Raw genomic sequence first — 14,402 nt, forward strand, 5'->3', positions numbered from 1 at the left:
TATATTTACCGTGTTGAAAAAAACATCCTTCTTTACAGACAGGACAATGACACGAAGCGAAGCAGCGGGATTCAAATGCTGCTTCATATTATAGTAGGGGTTAGCCCGGCGAGGCAGCGATGTTTTCTGAAAGCAAGTGATTCATAATTCATAATCTTTCTTCTTTATTTGCTGCAAGCTGAGTTTCGGAGACTAAGATCTCATGGCCAAGAGCCCTTTGTGACATAAATAGTTTGCTCAAAACGCTTTCCCTCCATTCAGATGCTGCTCATTATCGCCCTACGCTGACACTGAAAGCAATTTTTCCAATTGACCCCCTTATGCACTGGTGTCAAGCTTATTTCGCTGTGGGGCGAATCAGTAAATTAGTGTCATATTAAGGGTCAAAGATTAATTAACAAACTGTTATTTAACCAAAAAAGTCTTGCATGTAAAATAGTTGCACTTTTTCTTGCTAAATTGACTTTTTATTATAATCATGTTATAATGTTTTCCCCGCTGGAAAAATACTAAAACAAACCACGCCTCGTTGTGCTTTGTTTCATCCACTGGGCGCTGGTTGCTCTGCTTTGTGGCCGTGGCACTAGGGGCCGCCATTGCTGTAGTACCTCCATATATGGCCGACAAAACAAGCTAGTTTTCCATTAGAACACATTGCACTTTACACACGTTCTAAGCAACTGTACAGCCTGGTTTACATTTTTTTTTTTTCTACAGCTAGATATTGCTCCTGTGATATTGCTGGGATAGTTGCAATTAAAGAAACCTGGCTGGTTTTTGTAAGGACCATTTTGGAAATCTCATATACTATTGAGGGCTGGACTTTGATTGACAGGGCATTAGCATTAGCGCTAATGGTGCAGGCGCGGCTAAGACTGAAATATGCGCCCCATGAGGACTGAGTCTACAGTCAAGATCCCACCCTTATGCCCTTTTTAGGAACATACACATATTGGGCCAGATCTTGTGGTTCATAGCGCAGGCTGTAGAGAAGACGAGGACGCAGACGGGTGGCGCTCCTTGCAATCTTCAGTGTCATACCTGGCGCAAAAAGTGGGCAGGACAGGAGTGGGGACAGACTCGCATTGCAATGTTGTGGTGCCGCCTCCTCCCCATGCTTTCCCCAGACCTGCGGAAGGCGGTGGGTTGCGAGTGGGGGGTTCTCTTGTAAACGAGTAACATGCGTGATGCAACGCGCAATGTTTAGTAAAGATTAAAGAAATAAAACTGTCCCTCCGCTGCTGCAGCCACTCGCTGCAGATCCAAGATGAGCTGGCAGGACAGAGAGGCAGCAGCCTCGCGCTGGACACCGTTCGAATGCGCAAAGTTACGAAATGTACAGGATTTAATTGATCAGAAACTGTTATATCGGCTGCGGAGGAGTTGCAGTGTTATGTAGCAGTTGCAAGAATACTGTAGCGTATTGGAACATTTGCGCTACAGCTGCGGGATTCTTGGAGCGGCTGAATTGGAAAATTAAAAAAAAGTTGCTATGCGCCCTGAGCTGTGGCTACACAAGGAGCATCATCAGGAGGTAAAGATTGACACACGATGGAAATGTCACCTTAAAACTCAGACGTGGTGTTGTGGCACTTGAAGGCATGTGTGGTTTATTTATGGAAAACTGTTGTTTTGGTGTTATGTTGTGGTGTTGATCTACTGTAGAAAGTAAGCCGTGTGTATCCTACGCTCGAACAGACTTTTAAAGGCAATTTCGCTTTTGTTTTCAATTTGACATCGATTCTAAGGAAGAAGACAAGGCAGTGGGATGTAAAGAGGAACATAATGGGAAGGCTGCCATAGAAGAGTAGTGCTGCTTGTAATGAACCACGCCTCAGTCGGCCTCTTTTTCTTAAATAACGCCCTCTCCCTGGCAGCGCAGCCTTTAGCGCAAAACCTGCGCCACATGCAAGATCGTTGCGTTTAGAGTTGCGCACGGACTGCGCCAGTCACAAGATCTGGCCCATTATGTCTATGGTTTCATCCATGTATGTGAGTAATCCTGCCACACTTGTGCTGATGCCATGATGTGGTGTTCTTTGATCATTTTCAGCACTCAAACTCCACTGCGTAGCATTTTGTTGTAATAGCTGGCAACGTTGCTTTTCGCTTTACTTCAACTGCTATCGTTCTTCTCCGTACCAGCAAGGGACAGATCCAGGCTGTTTCTATGCTTCCAAATTTGGGCTTGCCTGTTTTCCATACGCATACATAATTAATACAACATTGAAGGAGACATATGCAAAATCAGCTCCTCGATGCATGTTACAACATTGTTCTCTCGCCAAAAACACGCTTGTGGAAGTATTTCATTTAATCCACACAAGTTTGAGCTATCCTGTCTTCTTCCTGCTTCTTTTTGCAAAATGGGTATATCCTAGAACTGTCCTCCATAAATCATCCAATGATCTGTCTTGAACAGACCTGTGCCAGTGTCTTGTGTCATCTGCAACAACCAGCTAAAAATGCATTAGGACAAGGAAGCAGTTTATCACGTGTGCGACCAGAGCCCCAAACCTTTCAAATATGTCTTTATACTGTACCATCGAATGTGCAAAAAGCAAAAGCATGTAGATAACAAGCTGTGGGTTGCCTGTGGTTTCCTGTCTCCGTGCAAGGCATACATGTTTAATTGAATTGCTAAATCTAAACTGACTGATAAATATATATCGAGAGAATAAATAGGTCACATTTACAGCATAACATTAAAGAGCCTATAGTTTAACACTGGGGTAGAGGCCAAAATTAAATGGAAAAATTGGCCTTTTTATTGTCAAAATGTATGTAAATGAACCTGGTTTACGATCAGTATCTCTGTAATTACTGGGCTTGTACATATGAAACCAAATCTGGCATAAAGTAAAAATTTTCTGTCAGCACATCTTAACTAAGGGATCCTTTTTTCACTATAGCAGAAAAAGAGTTGTGGTATATATATTTAGAGTGCTGTCCTCCATTTGAAATGAGTTCTTCAAATTCTTGAATGTTATGAACACAATGTAGACGTATGGTGTCTGTTTGCATTCTGTAAACAGCATCTCTGTTGCGTGTGTCCGTCAAAGGCACAAAGTAGCTCCTCTTGTAATACTAAACACTCAGAATAAACAAAGCGTCTGCATGAATGCACATTCTAGAAAAACGATGAATAAAAGAAGACATCAATAAACTCGAGCAACAGCTCGTTAAGCCTATTAGCCGAGTTTTCACTTTTCATTTTTTAAAGAGCCGGCGATATCATGCCATCTGTTGCAAAGCAGGCTGGGAGAGTGGCAGATTAAACTGATTACACAGCCATTTTGCCATCACTCACAAATCTAATGATACATATCAAATGAAAGTGTGATTCCAGACTCGCGGCAGTGGCTCAGCGGTAGAAAAGGTTGATGGTTCAATCTTTGGGCAAGACTCTTCATACGCATGCCTACCTTTATCAGTGCATGAATACGGTGTGTGACCCTACACCCAAGGGCGGATGTGGTTTTCGACCGTAGCTTACCACAACGTAGTATGAGGAGAGAATGAATAACGCATGAAGTTGTAACTCTACTTTGAGTGTTAAGAAAAAGCTAGAAAAGCATTTTTATTAATTGTGCTTAAACAGTGAAGAAGCAAATGAGTGTGATAATAGTCAGTTGTCACAAAAGCTGCATCTAATCCTATTATAGCCTTTAATTCAGACCTTGACAAACACCTTTTGCCATGTCTATCATAATTGTATTCATTTATTTTCAGTTTTATCTGAAATGTAAATGTTCATGTTTGAAATGTGCACTCTTTTATAACTTTGGGACTGTTACTGATGAACATAGATGTTTTCTCCCTAAAGTAAACCAAGCCCTTTCGGCGATACTTAACCCCCCAACCATGAGATCCATGTTTCGAAACAGCATGAAGTCACCGCAGAAGGGAAACGTGAGAAATGGTGTAAAAATGTTAATCTCGCTTTGGTTCACACAGGAGCATCCGCTGCTTGAGAAACATCATCCACTGGAACCTCATCACGGCCTTTATCCTGAGGAACGCTACCTGGTTCATTGTCCAGCTGACGATGAGTCCCGAGGTGCACGAGAGCAATGTGGTACGTGTCGCCTCGTCCCACATACTATCAGGTTACACAGGAAGGAAGGAACACGAAGCACGCTTTTTCATTACAATGTCCCATTATAGGGCGTGACAAAGGCCTACTGTATGTGAACCTAGATATGCATTATGTTTTGTCATGTTACCTGCCATGGAGACGTGAGCTCCAGGCGAGTGAAAAATTTAAAAGGAAGTTGTTATAATTAAACATGGACCATTGATCACATGGTACATGGAAAACCTATTTCATCATTTATACATGAAAACATACACTGGATATAATGTGGGAAATGAATGTGGGTCAGATGTTTTAAATGCTAATAATACCTACATTGTCCGCTGAGTTCATGGGGGGATTTTTTTTTATCAATAAAACAAAATTAGGATAAAAATGCCACTTATTGTGTCTATTTTTTCATTAGTATAGTATGATCTTATATGTTTATAATCATTTAAGAAGCATGCCAATTTGTTCCTGCATTTTATTTTTAGATCATGAGTGAGAATATTACACTATGGGGGGCCTCCTCTCTTAATGGGAAAGACCAAATTAGCCCTAACCAGCCTTTTTTCTGTATATGTGGGACTCTTCACAGCAAATGATGCCCATCATCAGATTATAGGACGCTAAAATCCCCCTGTCATTCATAGCTTCTCTTTCTCCTTCTTCTCTTTGCTGATTCGGAAAAAAAACAAGATGTTTCTCAGGCTATTGTCATTTTGATTTGTCCCTTTTCTACAATTTATTCGTAGTCTCGACTAGAGATGCACAAAAGATCCAGCTTTTTTGCTACCGACACGACACCGATACCAATACTGGGTTTTGAGTATCTGCCAATACCCGATATTTACCGATACTACTTTCTTAAAAGTGGCTCTTTTCTCCATTTTAAGATAAATAAAGTCATATTTTATTGTCACGATATTACGGATCAATAATATTTATTGATAAACTCTTGGATAAACATATAACAAGGATCAACAGGACTTTTCTACACTAAATATCCTTGGGTATATGACAGGCTTTAGGTTGCTAATATTAATATAAACAACTCACATGAAGTGATCTGATCATTACAAATATGTTAGATTAGTTATTTCTTAAAATAAAACACAAACACTTGGCTTCAGCAGTGTCGGCTTTATTTTTTTCTGCTGCTTTAGGTATTTCTATGTTAGTTTCTGTCCCAGCCTTGATTAGTTTTAGCATGCTAACGCTAGCTTTAGCATGCTGATGTTGACCGGGGCATTTTGCGCGGCGATCAAAAAGAGATTGAATTCTCCTGGATCTTAGCTTTCTAATGATATTCAGCATGCCCATATTCAGATTTAGGCGGTAAAAGTTATGGTATCGGTTCAGTATCAGATATTTGTAGCCGATACCCGATATTGTATTTATCCGATACCAGTATCGGCTCGGTGCATCCCTAGTCTTGACATCTGTGTCGATATGGAGGAACTGTGCGTTTATCTGATTTGCTAATCTGCCTGTCAATCTGGCACATGTCAATTTGGTGGGATACAATAAGGTTCCACATATTATTTAAATGGAATAGGAAATAGGAAATTTTCATTAACAAAAACTACTTTAAGTCCTTATTTGTCAAAACTGAAAAGACGCACAACAGCAATTAGGGCAGAGGAGAATGCATTACTAAAGAAGGGTAATATGAGAAAGTGGAGCAAACAAGGCTCTGAAGGAATTAGTCTGTCTTTTCCCTAAAGCCGCCATGTGCTTTTAATAAAATATACCACTTTTAACAATCAATATTTTAGCACGAGGTTAGATGAGGTAAGGTGGCAGTGAACTGGAGTGAGTGTAAGGCATGTGAAAACTGAAATCTGTTGAGTGAACTGTGGGGGACTTGATTCATCTGTGATTTGAAACACAAATAGTTTTGGATATCGCTCAGATGGAGGGAGAAGTCAATTGAAAAAAAAAAAAAAAAATCCAAGTTGTAGACATCTCCCTAAAAAGTTTTCCTTTATAAGTAAGTGGTGGCAATGATTAAGCCTTCAACATGTCATTAAATAGACCCATATAAGTACATTGACTGTAATAGTATTTGTATAGCACATGAGACGCAGACTTTGGCTCTAAAGTTTTGTTTTTGTAAGCACTAGCGGTTTTTTGGGAAAGCGTGAAAACAGGGGTACGTTCTGGCAAAAACATGTAGCTTTTTCCTAACAAAGTGGCCACCCTCGCTCAATTTGTGTCAACTCCCAGATGTTTTATGCATTGCAACATAAAAAGCTAAAAAATATTAAATAACACCAATCAATCATGCATTTTTCAGTCCTGCAGTGCTTTGTGGGGCTATTATTTATTTGTGGGTTATTTACTACTCAGATTAAGAGCAGCATATTCCAAGGGCTGATATGAATTTTAAATGTCACAGTATACAGTGTGTTGTATCCGTGCAATACAGCTGGACTGAATGGAGTCAGGACAGACGGACGGAGGGTTCAGAGTTCAAAGTGGAAGCATAGTGCGGCATTCTGCAGTATGACGAAGCGCGCTACTTTACAGACCTTTAAAAATAATGTAGTTGTAAGTAGTTGCCATGTGTGTATTTTTTTTACATACCATAAAGGGCAGCCTTTATATAACAATTCACGTTCTTTAACAAAATGTCTCCACGTCACTGTTTTACACTTTTGTTAACATTTTTGTATCAGTATCACACTTTTTAGTTGTAATACTAGGCCATATTAGAGAGTAAAAAAACGACATATTAGGATTTCGTGAGGAGTGTTTTTCTTTGCCCCTCTTTTCCCATGCTTAGTGGTAAAACGATTTGTTTTGTCAAATGAAATGTCAATAAAATCCTCCAGTCAGCATTGAGATGATCGACTTCAGAGCTAAATATATCGGGCCTTTCATGTATGTTATTCCTTTGACCACTGATGATAGATGCAGACCACCCCATAGGAGTCGGAATGGTTTGCTCTGACCAAGTCGTCTAACCATCTCAGTTTGGCCCCTCTCACACTCACTCAACCCTTGACGCCCTTTTAACAATTTCCTGTTCCGACACATTTGAGGACAAAATGTTCGCTTGTTGTTTGTCACAGTGCTGCACACACAGTTACATGTGCTGAGAGGTACTGTGTGTTATCCGTCTCAGCTGTCAGTGGCCATAACCCTTAGTCTCACTGGTCTATGTGAGATAAAAGAAGCAACAATGCCTCTAATGATCATGTTCTCCTTGCAGATCTGGTGCCGCCTGGTCACTGCCTCCTTCAATTATTTCCACTCCACCAACTTCTTTTGGATGTTCGGTGAGGGGTGCTACCTCCACACGGCTATTGTCTTGACCTACTCCACGGATAAGCTGCGCAAGTGGATGTTTATCTGCATTGGCTGGTGTATGTATCACAACTATGTTAACTGCCTGTACAACTTGTCATTTTAGCGTCACATGTAATTGAATAGAAAAAATGCCAGTGTCAAAGGTAAAAACCCCAGTATACAGTAAGCTCTGAAATAATGTATAAGTTGAAGGTCTGTGAAAGATTGGGCTCCGTGAGTGGCAGCTGGGATATGCATTGGTGTGTGGACTTCACTAACTCCCCTTTTCACACTGTCAAACCCAACTATGTGGTGTCGAGATTAGCTGCATTGTGCCAGCTGGATTACATTTCCCCCAGGGCAGAGCGAAGCCTCAACTGTGAAGACAGAAATGGCAGGATATTTCTCAAGTGAAAAAAAGATCAAGTTTTATTTGCTTGACTGGGGCTATAGGCTCTGAGTGTGGAGATATTAATAGGATAAAGACATCACTTCCCCATTCTTTCCAGAAGTTCTGCCCACTAACATTGTTTATGCAATTGTCTAGTGTTCAAGTGTGCAATACTGACATTTCAGATATCTCAACACTCACTCTGTTTGCCATCTCTACAGCAGTAAAATATTTCTTGATGCGTTTCACTGTGGTTTAGAAAATGATGTGACGTTCAATTTTCAATACAAAATAAAATGAGTAAAATACTTTATAATACTAATACTAAATTATTTTATTAGTATCTGACATTCCTACTTCAATAATGTTCAATGATGCCAGGTGACTAATACAAATAAAGTGTAAAAAATGTATCATCTGGGTTGAAAAACGATCCAACGGGACTGCTTTTTTGGGCAGATACCAACATTTTGCTCTCTTTCCCGAGAGCATCCATTCCTCATGGCCGTTTTTTGTCACGATCACTTCCGCCAGATGTGGGGCTTCCAGTGACATCAGATGAAGTCACCGGAGGGGGCATGGCCTCGATCCAAACCATGTGCGGGCAGAGCCATGGGGAGATATTTTAGTTAGGGGGTGCTGAGGGACGAAATTTACGCCAAAAACGCTTTTTCTGTGCATATGTCCTATTTATTAATATAGCCTGTAGTTCGCAAACTGTCCACCAGGGGGTGTTGCAGCGCCCTCAGCACCCTGGGTTCCCACGGCCTTGTGTGTGGAGCTTCCGCTATACTGCTCTGTCCCAGGTGCTCGACAGCTTAAACCTGAGTCCTCTATCGAAGGCTGGACATGACGAACTCAAGATAGAGAGCAAAACGTTACCATAAAAGTCAGGCCTGGAACCTGGAAGATAGAATTAACCACCTGAATGACTGAGGATTTGCACCGTGTCATTGTAGAGAATTAGTTTTTAATGCAAAGTATCAATTGGTGGATTGCTGAATACAATAATCCTCAGTACAAATTTTCTCTGGTTTCTAATCAAATGTTCAGTCATAGAGCGAGCATGATTCCCGTTGGGCGCTGAAAGAAGTAATGATTTCACATATCCCCCGGGCAGTGTGAAGCCTCTACTGTGAAGAGGGAATGGCAGCGATTCTCTCATTACAAAAGTGGTAGCACTATTTGCTTGGCTTGAGCCGGGAAGCTTTAAATGTGCCGACATTAATAGAAGGAAGACAAGTGAAGCTAAAGTACGAGCCACCCTTGACTCCCTTTGGCACAACAGCAGCGGACATTCGCCCTTATTGACAGCATCACTAGGACAGTTCCAAACAACACCAGACATCGGACACACTTGGCAAAGGTCTTCTGTGTCGTTAACGCCACTTAGACGCGAATAATTGCGTTTCGTCTGGCTTATTATACTCCTTAGACGTCTAGTAAAATCTGTATCATTCCACATTACCGTCAAGCAGAGTCCGGCTCATCCATTTGCGAAGGAATATTGAGACGGTGACAAGTGCTGGCTTGGAATCTCCACATCAGTGCATTGACGCAACAATTCCTTCTGACAGAGCTTGGCAGGCACTGAAGATTTCATATAGAACTCAGAATCCCTCGAGTGCTATTTGGGGATTTGAATTGGAGCTTAAAAAAAAAAAAGTAAGAAGAAAAAAAAAGCTGACATCTCATCTTTTTTGTCGCCCCGCAGGTATCCCATTCCCCATTATCGTGGCCTGGGCCATTGGGAAGCTGTACTACGATAATGAGAAGTAAGCGGCGTGTTGTGGCTCAAGTTATCGATCAGGAAAGAGGAGGGGTCGGTGTATCTTTGGCCAGGAAGCAAAGGGACAAAAAGCAAAGTCAAGCTGTGTAGCATTACAGAGATGGATGTCTATTAATAACCTGCTGTAATCACATTATCATTGTACAATATTATGAATCACACATTAGCACGTTTCTTCCGAGACTTGATGACGTTTATATGGCTGTTATCAAAAACACATCAATGAATTAAAGAGTCCACTCATGTCAGTAATTCAATATAAGAATGAAATATTTCAAGGTGGTTTACAGTGCATGACAATTAAACATTTGCTATTTTCAGTACTAATAGATAATGCTAAATTGGCACTTGAGGGGGTCATTGTTGTCAAAAAAAGGACACGTTCATGTCAGGAAGGACATTTGGTGTATAAACGTGTGTAACGGAGTGACAGATGACAGACTGTGACATCTCCATGAGGAAAAGGCCAAAGGAGGGTGTTAAAGGAACAGGCCACCATTTTTTCCATACTGAGATATGTTCTTACCTGAGCTTGGACGAGTTGATGGGGAAAACGCGGAAGAGCTTGATAAGATAAGATGGTACTTTATCGATCTCACAGATGGAGAAATTGCATTCGATGAGAGAGCATCCGGCAGCAGCACCCATTCAGTGCGCACCACTCTTTTTTCCACTATATTTTTTTTGGGTGAAAGATGGTTGTGTCGCGGCCGCCATCTTCACTGTTTTGGTCACAGGAGGAGCACTGGTTGATGGGAAATCCGTAGACGATGACCACGGCGGTGGAGCTTTTGCGCTTGGCCACGATGATCTTGGCCACACAGGTGTAGTTGGCCGTGTCGGACAGACGCGCCTGCTTGATGATCAGGTTGCTTCTAACTTCACCCCTGTTTGGGGCCATAGGAATATGCTGGGGGAGGCTAAATGCTAACAACATCTTTGGTCTTTTTGCGTGACAGAGGGCACGCAAAAAGACCAGACAGGTGCGCATCAACTTGTCTAAGCTCAGGAAAGAACATATCTCATTATGGAAAAACAATGGCCTGTTCCGTTCACAAATCCATAAAACTACATATAAAACAGCAATACTTTTTCTCTAGTATATGAGTATGCTGTAAGTCTGGTTCTCAAATGATGGGGCAGGACCCAAAATAGGTCACAGGGCCATTTTCAGTGGGTTTTAACCATTTTAACACACACAAAGACTGTTGATAGTGCCTTATCCTCGATGCTTGAATCAGCAGAGGAAATACTGTTTTCTGATATAATTAACAAACTGCAAATAGTTCAAATCCATATTTATGTTTAGGTCACGGATCGTCATGATTGTTAAAAAGTGTGTCTTGAAGCTATACTGTTTGAGCATCACTGATCAGAGGAGACAGCTGAGTTTATAAAGGTCGGCAGGTTTGTCTTGAAGCTAAAGGCTCATGTTAATGTGATGAATATCCAGTTTAAAATAGTGCGTCTAATAATCGTCTTCTCTATAATTTTGATTTCATTTAGTTATTTATTTTTATTCCGTTGATATTGCATGTTAGTCTTTGGCTTCAAGACAAGCTCTCCAACCCTTATCAAACATATAGGGGAGTTCTTTATTATGAAGAGAGATGATTGACAGCAACATAATCCCCACTTTATTGCAGATAGTTATGAGAGAATCCTTTGACATTTCAGGTGCTGGTTTGGTAAACGTGCTGGCGTCTACACAGACTACATCTACCAGGGGCCGATGATCCTCGTGCTGGTGGTAAGGACATTTCATCTTATTAAGTAACCCCTATGGTCTGTATTTGATTAAAACTCTGACTCAAATGTATTAACCAGCATTTTTATTTACATTTGTTTCAAGACTCAGTATGAACTGGCTGTAGTGTAGATTCAGCTGAGAAGATAAGACGATAAAACCTCTTATATTTTACCTTGAACATCTTGGAGTACTTTTGCAGCTGCTGTTACACACTCACTGCTGCAGAAGTTATAGCAGCAGCAGGTGTGAAATGTTTGAACTTGACATTCTTTTAGTTAGAAAAGATGAATGAACACCTTACGGAGCAAGTTCATACTCTGCGGGCGCGTAAAAACTCAAATAATTAATTTGGAAGCCGCACACACAGCGCATGTTCTATCGTGTTTGGCCCCATTAAAAATGTACACTTGGCCATTTATTTATACCCTAAAGGTGGATTTTTTTAATACCTTTTTCATGAGGCACTACACTATAAACTGTAAGAAACACACAATTTTATAATAGTTTATAAATGGGCAGTGCAGTACCTTAAGTGACCTGTTTTGAAGTTGATTATATTTTAAGTTTATTGTTCCCCTGGGGTCTTTGAAAGCTTTTTCACAGTTACAGCAAATACACCACCCTGCATTATTGCCTCAAAAAACTGTAATGACATGCTCTTCCCTGTCCAAACATTTATAGACTCTTGTGTCAGGATTTTCCTTATTGAAGTGCTAATGATCACATTGTGCCACTTTAATCCAGTGTCGTTGTCATCCAGCTATAACTCAACAGCATTAGCACCACTAAGAGGTTATTATAGCATATCGAGCTGGTTTGCTTCTCCATTAACATTGAGCAATATTTCATACTACAAAGTCAGAGCCTTGATTTAATATCTTAAGGGCATACCGGGAGTGCACCGGCCATGTTACTGAGTCTTGCTCTTTGTAGTCTGGATGTTAGCCAGTGCTCTTTGTGATGAGAAAAAAGGAAAAACTTAGACATCCCCCTTTCATGCTGGACAGTGCAAAGCTCACCCCCATACTTACTCCGCCACTCACCTGACGCCTGCTATTTTTCTTTTGAGTTTTTGACTCTTGTGGCTGCTGGCTCTGCACTAGAAGAATGACCTTCCTTTCCACGGTGAAGAACGGCATTTTCTTTTTATCTTTGCTTTTTAGCGGGAAAGTAATCTCTTCAAGTGGCACTTAATGTTTCTGTCCCTCCTGTTTTGTTCTACATTGGCCGTCTTCAATACGGCTTTTAAACTGCGCTGCTTTATGTTCCCCGAGCAGTGGTTCTCAAAATGCGGTACAGGTATCAGTGATGCTGGATTGTTCTTTTTAGTTTCATTGTGGCTCGTTGTCAGTCGTCGTATTCCTGGTTTAGTTGCTGGCCCCATGGAGGCCTTTAGATTTTTAAACCGTTCGATTCTCAAGTCCTTCCCTCCATGTTCCACTTAATAGGTGGGGTTCATGTTTTAGAATGTGATGCTGTTATAATAATAATAATAATAATAATAATAATAATAATAATAATAATAATATAATAATCTCCCAAACTAAAATTGACAAATGATTGGATTTAGAAACCCGACATATTATTTGTATTATTTTATGCTACTGGACAACCCCAGGCTCATGTTTTTGAATGTTATGTCCACTTTAGGTTAGATTAGGTTGGGTTTGGTTACTTTATTTGTACCCGCAGGTAAATTTGTCTTGCAATTCTGAGAAACTAGTCAAACATAACACATTATACAAAGATGAACATCACATACATGTTTAAATATAAAGCTTGTAAGTGCTCCAGATACTAACAGGATGTTGGATGCCTCTCAGAGGAAATAATTAGACATTAGTTTATACGTGCTGACAGAGCAGACAATGACCTTTGAGACAGTTTTTTTTTTCATATGGATTTTCCCAGTAATGAATGAGATATTAACCACAAAAAAGACAAAGAAATCTGAAATCATAGTTACCATCACGGAATTTTCAGCTGCTCCACCTCAATTTTAAACTACGGGCTCTTTAGAATTTTGTGACGTCTTGTGAACGCAGCCTATTGCTCCCTATGCCACTTGTTCTTACTATTAAAGGTTGTTACCCCTTTTTTTAATCTTTATTTTACCAGCACAATTCCACTGAGATTTTAGTCCTGGCCCCAGAGGAGTACCTATTATGCATATTTTAGTGGTGACACAGGGAGAACATACAAAATCCACCCAGTTCGGGATCAGACCCGGGACCTTATGTGAGGCGAGAGCACTAACCGCAGTGGAGACACAAAGGAAACACCCATTTACTCACAACAGTGTACACAGAGGCAAAGTGGCTTATGCGCTTTGATCAAGGACACAACAACAGTACGGCAATCTTGACCTAATCCTTGTTCAGGTTTGCGTTTCAGCTTCTGCTAATGCAATTTTATATCGTTTAGACCTGGTGTCCTTTATTTTCATGGATATTAGCTCCGGTTCAGATACAGTTTAGCTGTTATTTGGCCACAATTTTACACTCCTGGTTTCTTTCCAAGTTAATTTTAGTTCAATAACGATAATACTTTAATCCAATTACTTTCTGAGACGGCACCGTAAATAGTTTGAGAAGCACCGGTCTAGACCCTTTATTTATCCCATGGGATCATTGCCAGGTCAGTAGCATATTTGTCCTGTCTCTTGTTTGGGGGGTGCCCAAACCCCCCCTCCCCACCACCACCACCACCACTCACTTGTCAACATTGTTAGGACTTGCCGCGATAACAAACATATACAGGATGTTGTTAGAGCTCCCCAAACACACAGGCAGAACTAATGCAGTAAGACCAGTAGTCCACATGTGCGCCCCCTGTTCTGTGTAGGTCAGGTCACTGGGCCTCGGAAACTATTCCCTCGGCTATTTTTCTCCCGTGTTACGTCATTCACACTTGTTGCATGGGCTACTCTTTTTATGTCATCACAACGTGGAGAATGTGTCTTTCCATTGCCATTCATTCAGAAACATGAGATTAGTCAGGCTTATGAAATGCCTTTGATAGCGTGCATATCTTTTTAAGAGTTATGGAACTGCATACGGCTTTTGAATGATCTTCTTGTTGTAGCCTATTCATTGATTTG

General features: G+C 40.8%; 1 protein-coding gene across 1 annotated transcript in view; it reads left to right on the plus strand.

Annotated features, from left to right (window-relative positions):
• The window catches only part of LOC306979068 (corticotropin-releasing factor receptor 1-like), a 68,110-nt gene that overhangs the window by 46,919 nt on the left and 6,789 nt on the right, over positions 1-14,402 (plus strand). Inside the window, exons 7-10 of the mRNA XM_079577878.1 lie at positions 3,958-4,078; positions 7,296-7,449; positions 9,478-9,538; positions 11,230-11,302. Coding sequence (XP_079434004.1) covers positions 3,958-4,078; positions 7,296-7,449; positions 9,478-9,538; positions 11,230-11,302 — 409 coding nt within the window. The remainder of the gene's footprint in view (positions 1-3,957; positions 4,079-7,295; positions 7,450-9,477; positions 9,539-11,229; positions 11,303-14,402) is intronic.

This window comes from Gobius niger, assembly GCF_951799975.1.
Source record: "Gobius niger genome assembly, chromosome: 19".
In the NCBI taxonomy this organism is placed as follows: domain Eukaryota; kingdom Metazoa; phylum Chordata; class Actinopteri; order Gobiiformes; family Gobiidae; genus Gobius; species Gobius niger.